The 25,017-nt window shown below is 44.5% G+C and overlaps 2 protein-coding genes across 7 annotated transcripts in view; one reads left to right on the top strand and one right to left on the bottom strand.

Annotated features, from left to right (window-relative positions):
- Positions 1–2,543, top strand: part of LOC137349089 (zinc finger protein 774-like) — a 47,777-nt gene extending 45,234 nt beyond the window's left edge. For all 5 annotated transcript variants that reach the window (XM_068014414.1, XM_068014413.1, XM_068014412.1 and 2 more), the window contains one exon: positions 159–2,543. In XM_068014414.1, coding sequence (XP_067870515.1) covers positions 851–1,729 — 879 coding nt within the window. In that variant the 5' untranslated portion in view covers positions 159–850 and the 3' untranslated portion in view covers positions 1,730–2,543. The remainder of the gene's footprint in view (positions 1–158) is intronic.
- Positions 2,544–16,083: 13,540 nt separating this feature from the next.
- LOC137349086 (zinc finger protein 239-like) lies at positions 16,084–24,978 on the bottom strand. Of its 2 annotated transcripts, none has more exons than XM_068014400.1 (4): positions 24,789–24,978; positions 23,898–24,013; positions 23,483–23,562; positions 16,084–17,962 (listed from the first exon to the last, which is right to left on the bottom strand). In XM_068014400.1, the coding sequence occupies exon 4, from the start codon at positions 17,490–17,492 to the stop codon at positions 16,866–16,868; it is 627 nt and encodes a 208-aa protein (XP_067870501.1). In that variant the 5' UTR covers positions 17,493–17,962; positions 23,483–23,562; positions 23,898–24,013; positions 24,789–24,978; the 3' UTR covers positions 16,084–16,865. The 2 variants fall into 2 exon arrangements, with proteins under 2 accessions (XP_067870501.1, XP_067870502.1); XM_068014401.1 differs by lacking the exon at positions 24,789–24,978 and adding an exon at positions 24,162–24,778.
- Positions 24,979–25,017: the final 39 nt, after the last annotated feature.

Raw genomic sequence — 25,017 nt, 5'->3', positions numbered from 1 at the left:
CCCAGAGACAGGCCCGGGTTAATGGCCATCACCTTTATCTCAGGAAATATGGAGCAGGGAGTATGCACGGCCATCCTGGATCAGAAAACAGGAGGAGACAATGTTGTGAATTTCTGTGCTGGACTGACAGTGATAAATTTTATTAACTCCTTTTACAGGGGGTTAAAAGGTGAGAATTTACACACGGCAAACTCAAAACAACCATTACGCCAAGGTCTGACAGCCACTCGATTCATCAGGACCAAAACATGATCGTCCTTTTAATGTGGAAGAATAAATGTGTGTTTGTTTTTGCCTGTGGGAAAAGATTTCAATCATCAGTGTGACTGGAAAAGCACCGAGAAGCACGTACCAAGTGAGAGTATTCCAGTGCACTGACTGGACAGTCCACAACTGAAAAAACTGTGGGGAGAAACTGTGCATGTGTTCTCTGTGTGGCTGAGGCTGCAACTGATCATCCAACCTGGAGAGACACAAGGACACTCGCACCACAGAGAGACCGTGGAAATGCGGGGACTGTGGGAAGGGATTCAATTACCCATCCCAGTTAGAAACCCATCGACGCAGTCACACTGGAGAGAGGCCGTTCACTTGTTCCGTGTGTGGGAAGGGATTCACTCAGTCAGCCAGCCTCTATACACATCAGCAAGTTCATGCTAGGGAGAGGCCATTCGCCTGTACTAAATGTGAGAAGGGATTTAATACTTTATCGAACCTATGGACACACCAGCGGGTTCACTCTGATAAGAGACCGTTTCAGTGTTCGGACTGTGAGAAGAGCTTTAAAAGCAAAAAGGATCTACTGAGACACCATCGGATTCACACTGGGGAAAGGCCGTTCACTTGCTCCATGTGTGGGAAAGGATTCACTCAGTCATCCAACCTCCTGACACACCAGCGTACTCATACTGATAGGCGTTTTAAATGTTTTGACTGTGAGAAGAGCTTTAAAACTGACAAGGATTTACTGACACACCAATGTGCTCTGACTGGGGAGAAGCCATTCACTTGCCCTGTATGTGCAAAGGGATTTACTTGTTCATCCCACCTCCTGACGCACCAACTTGTTCACACTGATAAGAGACCTTTTAAATGTTTTGATTGTGAGAAGAGCTTTAAAAGTAAAAAGCATTTACTAAGCCACCAACGCACTCACGCTGGGGAGAGGCCGTTCACTTGCTCTGTGTGTGCGAAGGGTTTCACTCGATCATCCCACCTTTTGCGACACCAGCGGGTTCACACTGGGGAGAGACCGTTCACCTGCACTGAGTGTGGGCAGGAATTCATTGATTCATCCAACCTTCTGAAACACCAACGAATTCACACCGGGGAGAGACCATTCACCTGCTCTGTGTGTGGGAAGGGATTCACTCAGTCATCTCACCTCACTGAACACCAACTTGTTCACACTGATAAGAGACCTTTTAAATGTTCTGACTGTGAGAAGAAATTTAAAACTCAAAGGAATCTGCAGACACACCAGCAAGTTCACACCGGGGAGAGGCCGTTCACCTGCTTTGAGTGTGGGAAGGGATTCGCTCAGTCAAACAACCTGCTGATACACCAGCGAGTTCACACTGGAGAGAGGCCATTCACCTGCTCAGTATGTGGGAAAGGATTCACTCTGTCCTCCACCCTACTGAGACACCAGCGAGTTCACACCAGGGAGAGGCCTTTCATGTGCTCTGTGTGTGTGGGAGGGGATCCGCTCTGTCAAGCAACCTTCTGACACCAGGCTTGTTATAGCAGGGGGGAGGCTGTTCACTTGCTCTCTCTCTGGGAAGGGATTCACTACTTCATCCAACCTGCAACAAATGGGACAGTTAATAAATGATACTTCTCAGAATGGCATAGAATCCTTATGGAAATAATAGGCATAGTATGAGACCATCTGCAGAAAAGCTGTGTTTTCTCTCCAAGGGACAGAGAAGCAACTTTTAGTAGCCTGGGACACCACTGGGAGAGAGAAAGAGAGGAGCCAAGGAGTATGAATGTCCTGAAGGGGCCATATAGAAGCCATTAGACACTATAGACATTCTTAATCTGATAGAAGGGAGTCTTCTGACTCTTTGTGTACCCTCTTATCTTTAATAAATGTCTCACAAAGGCTAACAAATGGCCCCTAGCATGAGGTAAACTGAAAGATGACCTCAAGCTGAAGTGATGGACAAGGGGGAGGTGACCACCCCCTGACGTCTTGTAATCATTGGTCAGAAGAGTTCAAACAAGTGATTGACATGGGGTGAACTACCTGCCCCGAGAATTAATGTATATCAATGGATGCTCGGGGGCAGAGGGACGTCCTCGTCAGGCAGAAGAAGACCTGGAAAGAACCTCCTGACACTTCAGCTAGCTCGAGAAGACCGAGAACAAAGAGAAGGTGGCTGTAAACAGAACAAACCAGAGACTGCCACCTCCAGCTGCAGAAATTGGTTTCATACGTCCGTTTGCTCTCTGGGATCGGTAATCTGTTCACACCTGTCATTGTCATATGTTTTTCTGTCCATTTAACCTATACATTGTATTTAAGCTGTTGCTTCTTACTAAACTACTTTAAAAATCACATTTTGAACTCGACCCCCTTCTTTGGAGTATCTGTAGCTCCTGAACCCAAATCTTACATATGGCACTTGGAGTAATCTTAAGATTACTGCTTTTGAGGTCCTTTTTGCTAGTCTCCTTTCCAGCTCCCTAAAATCTGCCTGCAGGATATCACACAAGATGAGCATTTCCATTTTTACTGCCTGGAATTTGTTATTTTGGGGAACAAATTGGATGCAGAAGCACAGAAATGTCAGGAATCAAACGTCTTATTGTGGGGCAAAAACAAAATACTTCAGATTTTGGAAATCTGAGATAAAAGCAAAAAATGCCAGAAATGCTCAGCAGGTCCGGCAGCAGCTGTAGAGAGAGAGAGAGAGAGAGTTAATGTTTCAGGCTCAATGACCTTTCATCAGAACTTAATGTGGGGACTGTTAATGTTTCTGTGAGGGGCTTTGGGATGTTTTTTACAGTGGTAGAGGTGCTATATAAATGCAGGTGGTTGTTGTTGGCTGTGGGCAGGGATTCAGTTGCCCGTCTGAGCTGGAAACGCCTGGGTACAGTCACGCTTGGGAGAGGGTGTTCACCGGCTGAATGTAGAAATCGATTCACTCAGTCATCCCATTTACTAATACACCAGCACAGAGGAGAGGGACTGTTCAGATACTTCACATGTGTGAAGCGGTTTACTGTTTTCCCATCTGTTAACATCCTTACTTTAAATGGTTGAAGGACTTGATGCACCATCAGCACATTCTTACTGGAGAGTGGCTGTAAAAATGTCTCTGTGTGAGAACAGAATCACTCATTCATCCCTCACGCTGACACACCAGTGAGTTCACGTGATTCTGCTGTTATTGCTGCTGTTTTGGGGACTCTCAATTCCCATTCCGCTTCTTTCTGTTGGATAATAGAAGGTCCGTGCACTTGGTTTCTGTATAATTTGTTTCCTAATTTTATTCATTGAACCTCTGGCCCAGTCTCCACCCCATTACAGCAATAAAGTGACTCTTCATTAATTGGGACTTTCAATGGCGGAGCTTTTACCCAGCATTCTCCGTGGTGGTGACTATCCCCGATCCACGCTACAGAAGGCCAGTGCGCAGGTGCAGTTATGAGCAGCGCAGTGCGGCTGATGATGCGGGGAGGTGCTTGTGGGTCGCATCTGCAGCAGATAAGCGGCGGAGGGAGCGATGAAGCCGGCCGGAAGTCCTTGTAAATACCTGGTGTAGGGCGAAACCCTGATTAATAAGCTGCAGCTCCCGGGGTAGAACCGAGCGAGGCATCTCCTGGAAATAAACCCAGTTTAACGGCCACCACATTGCTCCAGGAACACTGAGCAGGGTTTCAGGACCTGTTCCCAACAGCTCCAGGTACCCGGGAGAGAAAACCATTGGTTGATGGTAGTCACGTGTGTCCGGCGGGGCTTCTCCAGGTGACAGGCTGGGGTTCATTGCCGCCATCTTTATAGGGGGCAATGTGCAGTAGGGCGCATATGCGGTCATCCTGGACCAGGAAGCAGGAGGAGAGAATGTTCAGAATTTCAATCCTGATGGGTTTTACAGGGGATTAAAAGGGGAAGATTTACACACAGCAAACTGAAACCAAGAGAAATGTTTGTCTCTTCTCAAACTGGACGGGTTACACCTGGGCAGGACCGGGACTGATGTCCTAGGGGGAGTATTTGCCAGAGTGGTTGGGGAGGGTTCAAACTAAAATGGCAAGGAGTCAGAGGAGGGGGTATCAAAGACAAGAACAAAAGACAGTAAGGGGAATAAGAAAAGTGATAGGCAGAGAAATCAAGGGCCAGAAACAAACAGGGACACAGTGAAAACTATTGGGAAGAGGACAAGTAATGTTAAAAAGACAAGCCTTAAGGCTTTGTGCCTTAACGTGCGGAGCAATCGCAATAAAGTGGATGAATTAATCACGCAAATAGATGTAAATGGGTATGATGTAGTCGGGATTACGGAGACATGGCTGCAAGGTGACCAGGGATGGGAAATGAACATCCAGGGATATTCAGTCTTTAGGAAGGACAGACAAAAAGCAAAAGGCGATGGAGTTGCATTGCTGGTTAAAGAGGAAATTAACGCAATAGTGAGGAAAGATATTAGCTCTGACGATGTGGAATCTGTATGGGTAGAGCTGAGAAACACTAAGGGGCAAAAAACGTTAGTGGGGGTTGTATATAGACTACCAAACTGTAGTCGTGATGTTGGGAATAGCATTAAATAGGAAATTAGAGATGCATGCGATAAAGGAACATCTGTAATTATGGGTGACTTTAATCTGTATATAGATTGGTCAAATCAAATTAGTCATAATACCGTAGAGGAGGAATTCTTGGAGGAGATATGGGATGGTTTTCTGGACCAATACGTGGAGGAACCAATTAGAGAACAGGCCATCCTAGACTGGGTATTGTGTAATGAGAGAGGAATAATTGACAATCTAGTGGTGCGAGACCCCTTGGGGCCGAGCAACCATAATATGATAGAATTCTTCATCAAGATGGAGAGTGACATAGTTGATTCTGAGACAAGGGTCCTGAATCTTAGTAAAGGAAACTACGAAGGTATGAGGCGCCAGTTGGCCATGATAGATTGGGAAAGGTTACTTAAAGGGATGACAGTGGATAGGCAATGGCAAACATTTAGAGTGCATGGATGAACTGCAACAATTGTTTATCCCTGTCTGGCACAAAAGTAAAGCGGGAAAGGTAGCCAAACCTTTGGGAAATTAGAGATAGCATTAGATCCAAGGAAGAGGCATATAAATTTGCCAGGGAAAACAACAGTGCTGAGGATTGGGAGCAGTTTAGAATTCAGCAAAGGAGGACCAAGGGATTGATTAAGAAGGGGAAAATAGAGTACGAGAGCAAGTTTGTAGGGAACATAAAAGCTGACTGCAAAAGTTTCGGTAGGTATGTGAAGAGAAAAAGATTGATAAAAACAAATGTAGGTCCCTTACAATCAGAAACAGGGGAATTTATTATGGGGAAATAAAGAAATGGCTGACCAACTAAATGCATACTTTGGTTCTGTCTTCACAAAGGAGGACACAAATATACCAGAAATGTTGGGGAACACAGGGTTTAGTGAGAGGAACTGAAAGAAATCAGTATTAGTAGACAAATGGTGTTGAAGAAATTGATGGGATTGAAGACTGATAAATCCCCAAGGCTTGATGGTATGCATCCCAGAGTACTTAAGGAAGTGGTCCTGGAAATAGTGGATGCATTGGTGGTCATCTTCCAAGATTCTACAGACTCTGGAACAGTTCCTACAGATTGGAGGGTAGTTAATGTAACCCCACTATTTAAAAAGGGAGGTGGATGGAAAGCAGGGAATTATAGACCAGTCAGCCTGGATGTCGGTAGTGGGAAAATTCTAGAGTCCATTATCAAAACTTTTATAGCAGAGCACTTGGAGAACAGTGGTAGAATCGGACAGAATCAGCATGGATTTACGAAAGGGAAATCATGCTTGACAAATCTACTACAATTCTTTGAGGATGTAACTAGTAGAGTTGATGAGGGGGAGCCAGTGGATGTGGTTTATTTGGACTTTCAGAAGGCTTTCAACAAAGTCCCACATTAGAGATTAGCATCTAAAATTAAAGCACATGGGATTGGGGGTAGTGTATTGCGATGGATAGAAAATTGGTTGGCGGAGAGGAAACAAAAAGTAGGGATAACTGGGTCTTTTTCTGAATGGCAGGCAGTGACTAGTGGGGTACCGCAGGGATCGGTGTTAGGGCCCCAGCTATTCACAATATACATTAATGATTTAGATGAGGGAACTAAATGCAATATCTCCAAATTTGCAGATGACACAAAACTGGGTGGGAGGGTGAGTTGTGAGGAGGATGCAGAGAGCCTTCAGGGTGATTTGAACAAGTTGAGTGAGTGGCAAATGCATGGCAGATCCAGTATAATGTGGATAAATGTGAGGTTATCCACTTTGGTAGCAAAAACAGGAAGGCAGATAATTATCTGAATGGCTATAAACTGAGAGGGGGGAATATGCAGCGAGACCTGGGTGTTCTCGTACACCAGTCACTGAAGGGAAGCATGCAGGTGCAACAGGGGGTAAAAAAGGCAAATGGTATGTTGGCCTTCACAGCGAGAGGATTCAAGTACAGAAGCAGGGATGTCTTGCTGCAATTATACAGGGCCTTGGTGTGGCCACATCTGGAATATTGTTTGCAGTTTTGGTCTCCTTATCTGAGGAAGGATGTTGTTGCTATAGAGGGAGTGCAGCAAAGGTTTACCAGACTGATTCATGGGATGGCAGGACTGACATTTGAGGAGAGATTGAGTCGGTTAGGATTATATTCGCTGGAGTTCAGAAGCGTGAGGGGGGGGATCTCATAGAAACCTAACAAGATTTGACAGGGTAGATGCAGGAAGGATGTTCCCGATGGTGGGGGAATCCAGAACCAGGGGTCATAGTCTAAGGAAACGGGGTAAATTTCTTTCAGGACTGAGATGAGGAGAGATTTCTTCACCCAGAGAGTGGTGAGCCTGTGGAATTCGCTACCACAGAAAGTAGCTGAGGCCAAAACTTTGAATATTTTCAAAAAGGAGTTAGATATAGCTGTTGGGTCTAAAGGGATCAAAAGGTATGGCGTGAAAGCGGGAACAGGCTACTGAGTTGGATGATTAGCCATGATCATAATGAATGGTGGAGCAGGCTCAAAGGGCCAAATGGCCTACTCCTGCTCCAATTTTCTATGTTTCTATGTTTCTCAATTTCTATCCTGGGATTGACAGCACCACACTTTAGGAAGGATGTGAAAACATGACAGAGGGTGCAGAAAAATTCATGGCAATGGTTTCAGGGATGAGGAATTAAGGTGAAGTAGATAGATTGAAGGATTTGGGGCTGTTTTCCTTGGAGAAGAGAAGGTTAAGAGGAAATTTGATGGAGATATTCAAAATCATGAAGGGTCTGGACAGAATAGATAGGGAGAAATAGTTCCCATTGGTGGAAAGATAGGAACTTCGGAACATAGGAGCAGGAGTAGGCCATTCAGCCCAGGGAGCCTGCCCCGCCATTCAATATCATGGCTGATCATCCACCTCAATGCCTTTTCCCCACACTATCCTCATATCTCCTGATGTCATTTGTATTTAGAAATCTGTCAGTCTCTACTTTAAACATACTCAATGACTGAGCTTCCACAGCCCTCTGGGGTAGAGAATGCCAAAGAATCACAACCCTCTGAGTAAAGAAATTTCTCCTCATCTCTGTCTTAAGTGTCCCTTATTTTGAAATTGTGTCCCCTGGTTGTAGACTCCCCAACCAGGGGAAACATCTTACCTGCATCTACCCTGTCTAACTATCCCTTTAAGTATTTTGTATGTTTCAATGAGATCACCTCTCATTCTTCGAAACTCTGGAGAATACAGACCCAGTTGACCCAATCTCTCTCCATAGGACAGTCCGCCATCCCGGTTAGAAGTCTGGTGTATCTAGGTTGCACTCCCTCTATGACAATAATATCCTTCCTAAGGTAAGGGGACCAAAACTGCACACAGTACTCCAAGTGCAGTCGAACCAATGTTCTATACAATTGAAGCAAAACTTAACTACTCCTGTACTCAAATCCTCTTGCGATAAAGGCTAACATATTAGCCTTCCTAATTGCTTGCTGCACCTGCATGTTAGCGTTCAGTGACTTATTGACAAGGACACCCAGGTCCCTTTATACATCTACACTTTCTAATCTCTTTATCATTTAAGAAATACTCTGCACATCTATTCCTCCTACCAAAGTGGATAACCTCACAAGTTTCCACATTATATTCCGTCGGCCACATTCTTGCCCACTCACTAAGTCTGTCCAAATTTGCTTGAAGCCACTTTGTATCTTCCTCACAACACACATTCCCACCTAGTTTTGTGTCATTCGTGAACTTGGAAATACTACATTTGGTCCCCGCATCCAAATCATTGATATATATTGTGAACAACGGGGGCCCAAGCACTGATCCCTGTGGTACCCGACTGGTCAGTCTGCCAACATCTCCGCTTTCTGCCTGCTAACCAATCCTTAATCCAGGTCAGTATATTACCTCCTGTCCCACGTGCTTTAATTTTGCTAACCAACCTCCTGGGGGGACTTTATCAAAAGCTTTCTGAAAATCCATGTATACCACGTCCACCAACTCCCCTTTATCAATTCTGTTAGTAACATTCTCAAACAACTCCAACAGGTTCATCAAACTTGATTTCCCATTCATAAATCCATGTTGACTGTGCCCAATCAGATCATTATTATCCAAGTGTCCATTTATCACATCCTTTAGAATAGATTCTAGCATTTTCCCAACAACTGATGTAATGTTAACAGGTCTGTAATTCCCAGTTTCCTCTCTCCCTCCCTTCTTAAATAGTGGGGTGACATTTGCAACCTTCCAATCTGCAAGAGCCGCTTCAGAATCTATAGCATTTTGGGAGATGATCACGAATTCATCTGCTATCTCCATAGCTACCTCTTGCAACACTCTGGGATGTAGAATATCAGGACCTAGGGACTTCTCAACCTTCAACGCAATAAAATTCTCCTTCTTTCTAATACTAATTTCCTTCAATTCCTCATTCCCCCTAATCCTTGGATCTCTTATTCTGGGAGATTTCTTGTATCTTCCTCAGTGAAGACAGACACAAAGTAATCATTTAGCTTCTCTGCCATTTCTCTATTCCCCATTATAAACCCTCTTGACTCTGCTTGTAATGGACCCACATTTGTTTTCGCCAAATGTTTCCTTTTTACGTACCTGTCAAAGCTTTTAGTCCGTTTTTATATTTTTTGCTAGCTAACATTAGAACATAGAACATAGAAAAATACAGCACAGAACAGGCCCTTCGGCCCACGATGTTGTGCCGATCCTTTGTCCTCTGTCAAGGACAATTTAATCTATACCCCATCATTCTCCTTTATCCATATACCTATCTAAAAGCCGTTTGAAAGTCCCTAAAGTTTCTGACTCAACAACTTCCCCAGGCAAGGCATTCCATGCCCCGACCACTCTCTGGGTAAAGAACCTTCCCCTGACATCCCCCTTATATCTCCCACCCTTCACCTTAAATTTATGACCCCTTGTAACGCTTTGCTCCACCCGGGGAAAAAGTTTCTGACTGTCTACCCTATCTATTCCCCTGATCATCTTATAAACCTCTATCATGTCACCCCTCATCCTTCTCCGTTCTAATGAGAAGAGGCCTAGAATGTTCAGCCTTTCCTCGTAAGACTTATTCTCCATTCCAGGCAACATCCTGGTAAATCTCCTCTGCACCCTCTCCAAGGCTTCCACATCCTTCCTAAAATGAGGCGACCAGAACTGCACACAGTACTCCAAATGAGGCCTTACCAAGGTCCTGTACAGCTGCATCATCACCTCACGGCTCTTAAATTCAATCCCTCTGCTAATGAACGCTAACACCCCATATGCCTTCTTCACAGCCCTATCCACTTGAGTTGCAACTTTCAACGATCTATGCACATAGACCCCAAGGTCTCTCTGCTCCTCCACATGCCCAAGAACCCTACCGTTTACCCAGTATTTTGCATTCGTGTTTGTCCTTCCAAAATGGACGACCTCACACTTTTCAGGGTTAAACTCCATCTGCCACTTTTCAGCCCAGCACTGCAACCTATCCAAGTCCCTTTGCAGACGACAATAGCCCTCCTCGGTATCCACAACTCCACCAACCTTTGTATCATCTGCAAATTTACTGACCCACCCTTCGACTTCCTCATCCAAGTCGTTAATAAAAATCACAAACAGGAGAGGACCCAGAACTGATCCCTGCGGCACGCCACTGGTAACTGGGCTCCAGGCTGAGTATTTACCATCTAAGACCACTCTCTGCCTTCTATCAGTTAGCCAATTCTTAATCCAACTGGCCACATTCCCCACTATCCCATGCCTCCTGACTTTCTCCATAAGTCTACCATGGGGGACCTTATCAAATGCCTTACTAAAATCCATGTACACCACATCCACTGGTTTACCCTCATCCACTTGCTTGGTCACCTGCTCAAAGAATTCAATCAGGCTTGTGAGGCAAGACCTACCCCTCACAAAACCGTGCTGACTGTCCCGAATCAAGCAGTGTCTTTCCAGATGCTCAGAAATCCTATCCCTCAGCACCTTTTCCATCAACTTGCCTACCACCGAAGTAAGACTAACTGGCCTGTAATTCCCAGGGTTGTTCCTATTCCCTTTCTTGAACAGGGGCACAACATTTGCCACCCTCCAATCACACAATCCAATCAACATTCATATCCTATTCTCCCTTTATCCGTCCTCCTTTGCTCTATTCTAAAATCCTCCCAATCCTCATGTTTACCTACTATTTCTGGCAACTTTATAGGCCTTTTCTTTTAATCTTATACAATCCTTAACTTCCTTTGTTATCCACTGTTGACTGCCTTTACTTTTGGGGGTTTTGTGCCTTGAAGAAATGTGTAGTTGCTGTAAACTATGTAATATTTATTTAAATACTATCCATTGCCTATAGTTAGTCATATCTTTTCATCTATTTTCCCAATCCATCTCAGCCAATTTGCCCCTCATACTTTCATTTCCTTTTTAAAATTTAACACCCTGGCTTCAGATTGAACTACCTCACTTTCAAACATAATGTAAAATTCAATCATATTATGGTCACTCATCCCCCTAAAGGTTCTTTTACAAGAAGATTATTAATTAGCCCTTTCTCATTACATAAACTAGATCTAAAATAGCCTGTTCTCTAGTCGGTTCCTCAACATACTGCTCTAGAAAACCATCCATAACACACTCCAGAAACTCGTCCTCCACAGCATTCGTGCTCATTAGGTTTACCCAGTCTATATGAAGATTGAAATCACCCATGATTATTGTATTACCCATGCCACATGCTTCTCTACTCCCCTGATTAATACCGTGCCCCACACTAAAGGCCTGCTACCCAACCAGACGGGACCCGATGACGTGTCGGGTTCGGGTCGGGCCCCTCTTGCAGGTCCAGTTTCAGGCTCAGGTCAGGCTAGACACTCACGGTAAGGGCTCTGCCAGTATGTATTGAAATTAAAAAACTTAGCTGAGCTGGGAGTCCGGGACAAAACTGAGTGAGTGACGTCATTATGACATCATCACGCATGCGCTGTAGCTTCCTGGAGGTTCCGAGTCAGAAGGTAAGTAAAGGGATAGTCGGGTCGGGTCAAGTCGGGGTTGGGTCGGGCTCGCTGTGGTTCGGTCAGGTTCGGGTCGGGTTCTTTTTCCTGACCTGAACAGGCCTTTACCCCACACTACCACGACTGTTTGGTGGCCTATAAACAACTCCTACCAATGTTTGCTGTCCCTTGCTGTTTCTTAGCTCCACCCAAACAGATTCCACATTTTGTTCTTCCGATCTGAGATCCTCCCTTACTCATATACTGATCCCATCCCTTGTTATTAGTACAATACCACCTCCTTTTCCATTTTTCCTGTCCTTCCTACATGTCAAATATCCTTGAATATTCAGCTCCCAGTCTTGGTCACCCTGTAGCCAAGTTTACATTATGGCAATTAGATCATACTTATTTACCTCTATTTGAGCCTTTAAATCATCTACCTTGTTGCGAATGCTGCATGCATTTAGGTAGAGTGCCTTGTCTTCTTGACATTCTGCATTCTAAGCCTAGTTGATGCTCGCCTTTATTTCGCCTGCCTTCTAATGTCACTTGCTACTTTTCTACCTGCTGTTTCCAGCTTTACTTCCTTCCAATTTGAGCTACCCCTCAGGTTCCCATCCCTTTGACAAGCTAGTTTAAACCCACCCAACAGCACGAGCAAATCTCCCTGTGAGGATATATATATATATTTTTTTTAAAAATTAGTTTTGGCCCTGTTAAGGTGTAGCCCGTCCATTTTGTACGGGTCCACCTGCCCCAGAACCGGACCCAATCCCTCAGAAATCTGATGCCCTCCCTCCTACACCAATCCTCCAGCCATGTGTTCAATCGATCAATTTTCCTATTCCTATGCTCACAAGCACGTGGCACTGGGAGTAATCCTAAGATTACTGCTTTGGAGGTCCTGCTTTTTAATATCCTTCCTAACTCCCTAAAATCTGCTTTCAGGACCACGACCTCTGGCTGTTCATCCTTTCCCAAAAGGATGTCTTACAGCCGCTCCGTGACATCCTTAACCCTGGCACCAGGGAGGCAACACGCCATCCTGGAGTCACGTTTACTGCCGCAGAAATGCCTGTCTGATCCCCTGACTTATTGAATCCCCTATCACTATTGCTCTTCCGCTCTTCCTCCCCTCCTGTACAGCTGAGTCACCCATGGTGCCACAGACTTTGCTCTGGCTGCACTTCCCTGAGGAACCATCACTCTTACCAGTATCCAAAATGGAAAACCGATTAGCAAGCAAGATAGACTGCCTGGTTCTCTTAGGACTGCCTGGCTGTCACCCATTCCCTCTCTGCCTGCATGCTCCTAACCTGTGGTGTGACCACCTCTCTAAACATGCTATCCACATAGTCTTCTGCCTCGCGGATGCACAACAGTGACTCCAGCCACTGCTCGAGTTCCAAAATCCGGAGATCAAGCTTCTGCAGCCGGTTACACTGACTGCAGATGTGTTCGTCTGGGACACGTGCTACGTTGATGACTTCCCACATACTGTAGGACGTACAATCCACTTGGCCGAGCTGACCTGCCATAACTAAACTTTAAAAACTTGTTATTACAATGAGAAGTAAAATAACTTACCAGTTACTCACCAATCAACTTCTTCCCCTGTACTGAAGAGAGAGGCAGCTACTGGAAGCTGAAAAAAAGAAAGGAGCCCCTCCCTCACACACCAAACTCCCAGTTTACACTTTGTGCACTCTAATTTATTTTCTTCTTAATTTATAGTTCCCCTCATTACTGAACTCCCTCATTTACCAAACTCCCTTCTTAACACTCTGTACCCTCCAGCAGCACTCCGTGCAGGATTGAGAACCAGAGGGCACAGATTTAAGGTAATCAGCAAAAGTCGCAATGGCAACAGGAGGAAAAACTTGTTCATGCAACAAGTGGTTAGGAACTTGAATGCACTGCCTGAAATTGTGGTGGAGGCAGGTTCAATCGAGGCATTCAAGAGGGAATTAGATTATCTGAAAAGGAAGAATGTGCAGAGCTACAGGAGAAGGTAGAAGTGGCACTAGGTGATTTGCTCCTTCAGAGAGCCAGCACAGAGATGATGGACTGAATGGCCTCCTTCTGTGCTCTAACCATTCTATGACAGTGATGCTTTTGTAATTGGAGAAATTACAGCTATCAGAAAAGAATTGAACAGGGTGGGGCTTTTTTCTTTAGAAAAGGGAAGACTAAGAGGTGATGTGATAGACATCCTTAAAATTATGAATGGGTTGGACAGGGTAGATGTGGAGAGAATGTTTCCACTTGTGGGAGAATCCAAACTTAGAGGCAATAAATACAAGTTAGTGAAAAATCCAGAGGACATATTTCTTTACTCAGAGTGGGTAGAATGTGGAACTTGAGGCAAATGGCTTAGATGCTTTCAAAACAAAACTAGACAAGTCCATGAGAGCAAAGGCAATAAAAAGATATGCTGAAAGGCTAGGGTGAGGTAGAAGGAATGGGAGGAGATGCAAGAGCATCTTGGAGATGCAACACCAGCACAGACTAGCTGGACTGAATGGCCTGTTTGTGCATTGTATATTGTATGTAATCCTATGTGAACCCCTATCACAGGGTATTAGAAGGGGAGGATTTGCAGATGGAAAGTTCAAACCAAACATCACGTCAAGACCTGACAGTCACTCAATTCATCAGGACCAAAACATCATCAGCCTTTGAATGTGGAAGGAGAAATGTCTGTCTGCTCTCTCTGCGGGAAAAGATTTCAAACATCAGTTTGCAGTCCATTAACACCCTATCTGTACGAATGCTTTGTCTTTCAACACACCATTAACATATTGTTTGCCTTTGCTCCATGACCTTCTGGTCGGTTATTCTCTGTGACCTTGTCCTATCTACACCTTCTCCTTTGTTATCTCTTGCCCCACCCCCGCTTTACTTGCTTAAAACCTTTCACATTTCTAATATCTGCTGGTTCTGAAGGGGCACTGACCTGAAACGTTAACTCTGCTTCTCTCTCCACAGATGCTGCCATATCTGCTGAGTATTTCCAGCATTTCTTGTTTTTATTTCAGATTTCCAGCATCCACAGCATTTTGCTTTTATTTTAGTGTATAAAACACTAGTTGGACCACAGCTACAGTACTGTGTACAGGTCTGGTCACTGCATTACAGGAAGGATGTGATCACTAGAGAGGGTAGAAAAGAGATTTAAAATGTTCCCAGGACTGGAGAATTATAGCTATGAGGAAAGATTGGACAGGCTGGGGTTGTTTTCTTAGGAACAGAGGAGGCTATTATTACCACAATTGTGCACCAGCTTCTTTTCGAAAGATCACTGCACTTCTCGAATGGCTACTTTTGTCTCCCTCAATTGTGGGTGATATTTGTCCCTATTCTCCTGTAATTTTTCTAATAATTCATCTTATTCCAAACTGGGACTGAGTTCGGGGAGTCAGGCATCATTCACCCTTAGACCTACACTGGCAGGTAAAACCCCAGACAGTCCCTTAATAAGGATTCCTCTGGTTCCTCACCATATATTTGTCAGGATACTGAAACCCAGCTTTCTTACAGTCCACTCCTGGAGGCCCCACTGCTGAAGGTTGTAGTCTCAGGGTCAGTGGTGAAATTCCACAGCGGGAGTGATCCCAGAGTATCTGGCAGGATCACATCCTCATGGATGTTCTGGGTCATGTATTTTTAGTTATCTTGGTGTCTAATACACACACACACACAAAAAAAAACAGGGAATTCCTGAAAACACGCTGCAGGTCCTTCTTTATCTGGGCGATCAAATGTTTGTTGTATAATTGTACCCGCAATTACAGGCTCCTGTAAACTCCTCTGTCTGCTATTTTAATGCAGACTTTATTTATTTTAAATGAACTTATTTTAAATAAGTCAACGTCTACTTTGAAATGGTAGATTCAGGACTGTCACACAAACACGTTAAATCTTTGTAAATAATTACCACAGTCATTTTCAGATTGGAAACTTAAACCTGCTATTTCACTTTCAGTCAGGAACAGATCACAGTTTTACACCAATCTCTGATTTGACAGCACGTTTCCAGCATTCACCTGTTGTTCTTCCTGACTCGAAACACAGTTGTAAAGGAGCCTTCTGTTCCGTGTCTAGGAGATCTGAACTATGGAAGAGAACGGCTGGGACACATTTCTTACACACCTCAGGATTAACCCACACAGGGATTTTGCTGTCAGTGACGAGAGATGTGAAAGACCAAAGTGCTGTTTGACCCGCTCAGTGTGATCCTGAAGGACTGTGTCCAGGCTGAAGTTCTGTTCCTGCCGTACGATCCTTCCCCTCAGATTGTCCTTTCTGAGCTCCAGCCGGGTGATATTAAACACTCGGGTGGGAAAGATAAAAATCTACAACAATGTGTTTAAAACAAAGCTGATTTATTTTAAATCTATCCAGAATGTTAACCCCTGTAACTGGGCTGGAGTTTATCAACAACAGAAACAACCCTCAACTATCAGAATAGAAACATGGGAAGTTTACTGCACAGTAGACCATTCAGCCCATCGTATCAATGTGTTTAAAACAAAACTGATTTATTTCACATTTCTCCAGAATATTAATCCCTAGAACTGGGCTGGAGTTTATTAGAATCAACAGAAACAAACCCAAACTGACAAAAATATTCAACAATGCATTTGAAACAAAGCTGATTTACTTCACATTTATATTAACAATATTATTAACAAGAATATTAACAACCACAATAAGTGGGCTGGAGTTTAACAGCTGAACATAGTTCATTCATGAGTTCTGATGACAGGTTACAGACCTGAAACATTAACTCTGCTTCTCTCTCCACAGATGCCGCCTGACCTGCTGAATATTTCCAGCACCTTCTGTTTTTATTTGACTTCCAGCATCTGCAGTATTTTGCTTTCATATTCTTATGAACATATTTCAGTCCTGGATGTGATTAACAGCAGCAATAACAGCAGAATCCAACCCCTGCGGTCACTTGTGAACTCGCTGGTGAGTCAACAGGTTGGATGAACAAGTGAATCCCTTCCCATACACGGAGGAGGTAAACAGCCTCTTCCCAGTGTGAAGTCATTGGTATGCCAGAAGGCTGGATTTCTGAGTGAATCCATTTCCACACACAGAGCTCGTGAATGGTTTCTCCCCAAGGTGAACTCTCTGGTGCGTCAGCAAGTTGGATTTATGTGTGAATCCCTTCCCACACATGGAGCAGGTGAACAGCTCTCCCCAGTATGAACTCTTTGGTGGGTTAGCAGGGTGGAATACCGAGTGAATTCCTTCCCACACACGGAGCAGGGGTATGGCCTCTCCCCAGTGTGAAGCCGCTGGTGTGACAGCAGGTTTGATTTTTGTTTGAATCCCTTCCCACACACGGAGCAGGTGAACGGTCTTTCCCCAGTGTGAACTCTCTGGTGTCTCAGCAGGTTGGATGACTGAGTGAATCCCCTCCCACAAATGGAGCAGGTGAATGGTCTCTCCCCAGTGTGAATTCGCTGGTGTTCCACCAGTCGGGAGGACTCGATAAATCCCTTCCCACACATTGAGCAGATGGACGGCCTCTCCCCAGTGTGAACTCTCTGGTGTTTTAGCAGGGTGGATGACTGGGTGAATTCCTTCCCACACACGGAGCAGGGGAAGGGCCTCTCCCCAGTGTGAACTCGCATGTGCCTGTGGAGACTGGATAACTTTGTGAATCCCTTCCTGCACATTGAACAGGTGAACGGCCTCTCCCCAGTATGAACTCGCATGTGCCTGTGGAGACTGGATAACTCTATGAATCCCTTCCCGCACATGGAGCAGGTGAATGGTCTCTCCCCAGTGTGACTGCGTCGATGAGTTTCCAGATGGGATGGGTAATTGAATCCCTTCCCACAGTCACCACATTTCCACGGTTTCTCTGTGACGCGGGGATCCTTGTACCTCTCCAGGTTGGATGATCAGTTGAAGCCTCGTCCACACAAAGAACAGGCGTACAGTTTCTCCTCGCTGTGGATGGTGTGATGTTAGTACAGGCTGTGTAACTGGTTAAAGCTCTTTCCACAGTCAGTGCACTGGAACACTCTCACTCAGGTGTGTGTGTCTCAGTGCTTTTCCAGTCACACTGATGTTTGAAACTTTTTCCCACAGACTAAACAGACAAATATTTTTCCTTCCACATTCAAAGGACGATGATATTCAGGTCCTGATGAATTGAGTGACTGTCAGATCTTGATGTGATATTTGGTTTGAGCTTCCTGTCTTCAAATGCTCCCCTTCTAACATGCTGTAAAAGGAGTTTACACAGAATTACATAGAACATACAGCATAGGAACAGGTCATTTGACCCAACTAGTCTGTGCTGGTGTTTCTACTCCCATCTCAGCCTTTCAGCAGATCTTTCTATTCCCGTTTCTCTCATTTATTCACCTGGTTTCCTTTTGAAAGTATCTCAGCTTTTTACCACAAGCACTAGCTGCTGTAGTGAGTTTCACATTCTAACCACTCTAAGTAAACACATTTCTCCTTATTTCCCTGTTGGATTTATTTGTAACTATCTTGCATTTATGGCCCTGGTTTTGGATTGTCCCACAAGTGGAAACATTGACTCTACATCTACAAGGTCTCACACAGCAGACTGGTCAGAAAGCCCACGAGACCCACGGGCAAGTGGCCATTTGGATCCAAAATCGGCTCAATGCCAGGAAGCAAAGGGTGTCTTGTGACTGGGGTTTCACAGGGCTCAGTCCTAGTTCCCTGCCTTTTTGTAGTATACATCAATGATTTAGACTTAAATGTAACGGGCATGATTAAGAAATTTGATGAAACAAAAATTGGACGTGTGGTTGACCGTGAGGAGGAAAGCTGTATAGATATCAGTGGACTGGTCAGGTGGGCAAAAAAGTGGCAAATGGAATTCAATACATATGAACATACGAATGAGGAGCCGAAGTAGGCCATTTGGCCCCTCGAGCCTGCTCTGCAATAAGATGATCTGTTTGTGTCTCAAATTCCACACTCCCATCTACCCCCGACAACCTTTGATTCTCTTTCCTAACAAGAATCTTTGTACCTCCACCTTAAAGTATTCAATGACCCAGCCTCCACCAGCTTATGAGGCAGAGAGTTCCAAAGTCACACAACACTCAGAGAAAACAATTCTCCTCATCTCTGTCCGAAAGGGCGACCCGAACAGTGGCCCCTAGTTCTGGACTCACCCATATGAGGATACATCCTTTCCACATCCACCTTGTCAAGACTGTTCAGGAGCTTATAAACTTCAATCAAGTCTCCCCTCACTCTTCTAAACTCCAGTGAAAACAAGCCCAGTCTGTACAACCTTTCGTCATAAGACAACCCGCTCATTCCAGGGATCAATCTAGTAAACCTCCTCTGAACTGCCTCCAACTTATTTGCATCCTTACTCAAATAAGCAGACCAAAACTGCACACTGTATTTGAGATATGTTCTCACCTTGCCCTATATAACTGAAGCATAACATCCTTACTTTTATTTTCAATTCCTCTCGTAATAAAGGATAGCATTCCATTAGCCTTCTTTATTACTTGCTGTACCTGTCTACTAACTTTTGTGATTCATGCACTAGAACACCTAGGTCCCTCTGCATCTCGGAATTCTGTAGTCGTTTAAGCCATTTAAATAATACTCCGCTTTTTTGTTCTTCCTGCCAGTGAACAATTTTACATTTTCCCACATTATACCCCATCTGCCAGATTTTTGCCCACTCACTCAACCTATCTATATTGGTCTGCAACCTCCCTATGTCCTCTTCACAACATACTTTCCTACTTATCTTTGTATCATTTGCAAATTTAGCTACCATACCATCATTCCCCTCATCTAAGTCATTGACATGAATTGTAAAATGGTGATGCCACAGCACAGATCCCTGCAGGACTCCACTCGTCACATCTTGTCAATCAGAAAATGACCCATTTATCACTACTCTGTTTTCTGCCAGCCAATCTTCTATCCATGCTAATATGTTACACTATCAGCTCCTACTTTGCGCAATAATCTTTTATGTGGCAACTTGTCAAATGCCGTCTGAAAATCCAAGTATAGTACATCAATGGGTTCCTCTTTATCCACAGCGCATGTTACTCCTTCAAAGAACTCCAATAAATTGGTAAAACATGACCTCCTTTTCCCAAAGCATGCTGACTATTCCCGATTACCTTGAGTTTTTTTTAAGTGCCCATCTATGGCCCCCTTAATGATCGATTCTAACACCTTCCCCAGGACAGACATCAAGCTAACTGGTCTATAGTTATGTTTTCTCCCTCCCCCCACCCCTTCTTGAATAGAGGGGGTATATTTATTACTTTCCAGTCTGATGGAACCTTTCCAGAATATAGTGAATTTTGAAAAATTAACTCCAACACATAAGAGCCTAGGATGAAGCCCTAGGATGACGGGCGGCACAGTGGCGCAGTGGTTAGCACCGCAGCCTCACAGCTCCAGGGACCCGGGTTCGATTCCGGGTACTGCCTGTGTGGAGTTTGCAAGTTCTCCCTGTGTCTGCGTGGGTTTTCTCCGGGTGCTCCGGTTTCCTCCCACAAGCCAAAAGACTTGCAGGTTGATAGGTAAATTGGCCATTATAAATTGTCACTAGTATAGGTAGGTGGTAGGGAAATATAGGGACAGGTGGGGATGTTTGGTAGGAATATGGGATTAGTATAAATGGGTGGTTGATGTTCGGCACAGACTCGGTGGGCCGAAGGGCCTGTTTCAGTGCTGTATCTCTAATCTAATCTAATCTAATCAGTAACCGGGGATTTGTCAGCCCGCAGCTCCAGTTTGCTTCCCTGGTAATTTCACCAAGTTGCTCTCTTCCTTGAACCTCCTGATTTACAGCTATTACTGGAATGTTTTTTGTATCCTCTACAGAGAAGACATGAGAAAAATACTTGTTCATTTCATCCACCATTTCCTTATTATCTATTATTAACTCCCCATTCTCACTCTCTAGAGGACCAACACTCACTTTACTTACACTTTTCCTTTTTAAATACCTGTAGAAGCTCTTGCTATCCATTTTTACATTTCTGGCTTGCTTCCTCTCAAACTCTAATTTCTTTCTCCTGATTAACCTTCAAGTCCTTCTCTGCCATTCTTTACATTCAGACCAATCATCTGACCTGCCACTCATCTTTGCGCAATTATCTGCTTTTTCCTTCAGTTTGATGCTTTCCTTAACTTCATTAGTTAACCACAGATGATGGGTCCCCCGGAGAAGTGTGAGGTAATGCATTTGGGAGGGCAAACAAGGCAAGGAAATACAGAATAAATGGTAGGATCCTGTCCACAGATTCCTGAAGGTAGACAGGTAGATAAGGTGGTTAAGAAGGCATATGCATGTGGGATACTTTCCTCTATTAGTCAAGGCACAGAATATATGAGCAGGGAGGTCATGCTAGAATGGGATAAAAGATCAGTTAGAGTACTGCGTACAGTTCTGGTCATGTTATAGGAAGGATGTAATCTCATTACAGAGGGTAGAAAGGAGATTTACGAAGATGTACCAGAAATAGAGAATTTCAGCCATGAAGAAAGATTGGATAGTCTGGGTTTGTTTTCTTTGGAACATGGGAGGCTGCGGGGGGGGATTTAATTGAGGTGTAAAGAATTATGAGGGGCTGAGATAGAGCCGATCGAAAGGATGTATTTTTCTCTTAGAGAGGTTAATAGTCAGGGGGCATCAATTTAAAGTAATTAGCAGAAGGATTAGAAGGGAACTGGGAAAAAAAATGTGTCACCCAGAGGGTGCTGGGGGGTCTGTAACTCACTGCTTGAAAGGGTGGTAGAGGTAGAAACCCTGATCGCATTTTAAAAATCTCTTAGTATTTACCCTGTCAAGCCCCTTCATAATCTTGAATGTTTCAATGAGATCACCTCTCATTCTTCTAAACTCCAGAGAATATAGACCCAATTTACTCAGCCTCTCATCACAGGACAACCCCCCTACAGGGGGCCTATAAACTACTCCCACGAGCATCTTCTGACTCTTGCTATTCCTAATCTCCACCCATACTGATTCCACTTCCTGATTTTCTGAGCCAAGATCCTTTCTCACAAATGTTCTTATGTCATCCTTTTCCTCCTCCTTTTCCATTCTGCCTGTCTTTTTGAAATATTTGTACCCTGGAATATTTATTTCCCAACCTTGGTCAATTTGTAACTATGTCTCTGTAATGGCGATTAGATGTAAATCATTTATCTCTATTTATGTCACTCATTCATCTATCTTATTGCAGATGCTCCACGCATTCAGATAAAGTGACTTCAATTTTATTTTTAAACTACTATTCCTTGCAGGATCCTTACTCTCTGATGTACTATTACCATTAAACTCTGTCCCTTCCCATCCCACTCAGCTTGTCTTTACCCACATTTTATATTGCCTCAACTTTCATATTTGGATTTCTAAATCTCCCTTCACCCAAACCCTCCTCCCCCTCTGTTAGTTTAAAGCCATTTTTTCCCAATCTAACCATATTTGTTGGTATACTCTGTCCCTTCCTGTCACACCGTGGTTACCATTACCTGTATCGCTGCCCAGCACTATAGCCTTGTCCTTTCACTTTAACTTTTCAAATCTCCACTCACATGAACCCACACCACCTATTTAGTTTAAAAAGCCCTTTCTGCAGCCCAGCCCCAGTGAAATAATTCATCAGGACCTCTGGTCCCAGCACGATTCAGGTGAAGACTGTCCCAACAGTACAGCTCCCTCTTTCCTCAGTACCGGTGCCAGTGACCCATCAATCGAAACCTGTTTCTCCCACACCAATCTGTGAGCCATGCATTCAACTCTCTGATCTTATTTACCCTAAGCCAAATTGCTCGTGGCTCAGGTAGTAATCCAGAAATTATCACCTTTGTGATTCTGCTTTTTTAATTTAGCCCCTAAATGCTCATACTCCCTCAGTAGAACCTCTTTCTTAGTCCTACCTATGTCATTGGCACCCAACTGGAACCTTTCCCTCCCATTCCAAGTTCCTCTCCAGCCCCAAGGAGATGTCCTTAACCCTGGCACCGGGCAGGCAACACAGCCTTCGGGACTCATGCTCTCGGCCGGACACAACAGTATCTAGTCCCCTAGTACAACTACATACGCTTTTACTCCCCCTACTTGAATGGCCCCTATGCCACGCTGCCTTGGTCAGTTTGCTCATCCACCTGTAGTTCCTACTCTCATCAACACAAGCTGCAAGAATCTCTAATCTGTTGGACTATTGTAGGGACTAAGGCTCCTCCAGTGCTACCTTCTGGGTCCCCATACCTGCCTCACTCACAGACAAATCCTCCTGTCCCTGACCATGGTCCAAATCTGAAGTACCTAGTCTAAAGGGTGTGACTGCCTCCTGGAACAAAGCGTCGAGGTGACTTTCCCCCTTCCTGATGCATCGCAGTGTCCAAAGATTGGCTGATCAACTCTGAGCCAGAGTTCCTCGAGCTGTAGACACTTATTGCAGACATTGTCTCTCGAGACAAGGAGGCCAAAGAAGAAGAAGAAGAGTTGCAGTGGATCACACTGGTATCCACTAGCTCCCACATGCTGCAGCTGCAAAATATTACCTGCCCTGCCATCTTTATTGTGTTTTACTGAATTAATTAGATTTCAAGTTTAGAAATAGCACTGATAATGTGTAGTTATATTAAGTAGTTTAACTAGTTAACATACAAATTTAATAAAATGCTTTTATCTTGTCAGTACCAGTTTAAAATACTGACCCAGTTTAGAAAGGGAAAAAAACTTAAAATTCACCAACCAATCACCTACCTGCTCCCTAATGGATGTCTCTGGGCTTCAGCTCTCAGGTCTCACTGTCTCTGGCTCCCTCTCTTGCATCACTGTTTGTTCTGTAAAAGACCAGAACACCATCTCCTCACTCACTGCACCAAATTCAGCACTTAGTCTTGCAGGACTCAGTCGAGCAGATCTTTTTGCATTAGCAAAACCTCCTGTATTTATTAGAGCTGGAATTCCAGAGTCCTGAGTCAGGCCCTGCTGACTAGGGAATCAGTTCTAACTAGCTACTGAAGTAACTAACTGTGCAGTTGACACTAGCAGACAGCTTGTTTACCACTGACGAAGACTGAAAGAAACGACAATTTAATGTTGGTTAAGTTAAATGCTAAATGAAAACTTGACAAGATTTTAGAAAGAGATCAACCCTTGAAATTCCCACACTTACCAAATTTCTGAGTTCCACACTCTGTCATGCAGCACTCAGTCGTGGTTCTGTTACATTAATCCAGAGACCGTGAGTTCGAATCCTGCCATGGCAGTTTGAGAATTGGAAGTCAAAATCTGGAATTAAAAAAGCTGGTTGTCAGTAGAAGTGACCATGAAGCTGCTGGATTGCCTAAGAACGTTCATTTATACAGCACCTTTCCCGACCTCAGGGTGTTCCAAAGCACTTTTCAGCCAATTAAGCACCTTTAAAATATACACTCACTCCTGTAATGTAGGATAATGTGGGCAGCCCAAGCTATGCACAGCAAGATCCCTCAAGACAGCAAACAGATAGTAGTCCACTTTTTCACAACTGGCATAAAATTGGTTCATTAATGCCCCTTGAGGGATGGAAACCTGCTGTCCTTACCCAGTCTGGGCCTGTATATGTGACTGAAGTCTTACACTAACATGGGTGACTATTAACTGCCCCTGAAGTGGCCGAATGAGCCACTCAGTCGTATGAAACCAGTTCAAAGAGGCGGCTGCCCACCACCAGCACCTTCTCAAGGGGTGACTAGGAAGAGGGTAATAAATACCAGCTTTGCCAGCGATGCCCACATCCCAAGAATGAATTAGTAAAAACTTGCAGCCAGTCCTTTCCTCGAAGGGACTGGTGGAAAATCTGAAGCCCACCCACTGGAGACACTAAAACCCATCCAAGCTCAGTAATTATCAACCAGGTTTTCTCGCACCCATTGCCTCCCCCTCAAAGGCTGTGACATTAAAATCCCCCTGTTTCAGTGTTTTGGGTGGCCCCAGAGTGGTGTCCTCCCCAGGAGAGAGGCCAGCCTGCCGCCTCCCACTCGAGCCCCAGGCTCTCTCCACGGCCTTGCTCCTGGCCGCTCACCTGTGCCGGCGCGCGCCGTTACCAAGCCCCGCCCCCGCAGCCATGGCAACGCCAGCGACCGTTAAACGTTCCCGTTCAAACGTCTGGAAACTGAAAAAAATCCTCCACGCGCCTCCGACATTCACCAATCGCACAGTTCGCGCAAGCGCAGCTGCTCCGTTTGGGAAGAAAAGTCAAACCCCCACCCCCATTGCCGCCATCTTTGTTCGGGGCAAGTCTCACGAACGCG

Source organism: Heterodontus francisci, chromosome 34 (assembly GCF_036365525.1).
Source record: "Heterodontus francisci isolate sHetFra1 chromosome 34, sHetFra1.hap1, whole genome shotgun sequence".
NCBI lineage: Eukaryota > Metazoa > Chordata > Chondrichthyes > Heterodontiformes > Heterodontidae > Heterodontus > Heterodontus francisci.
This window is presented reverse-complemented; position numbering and strand designations above follow the sequence as displayed.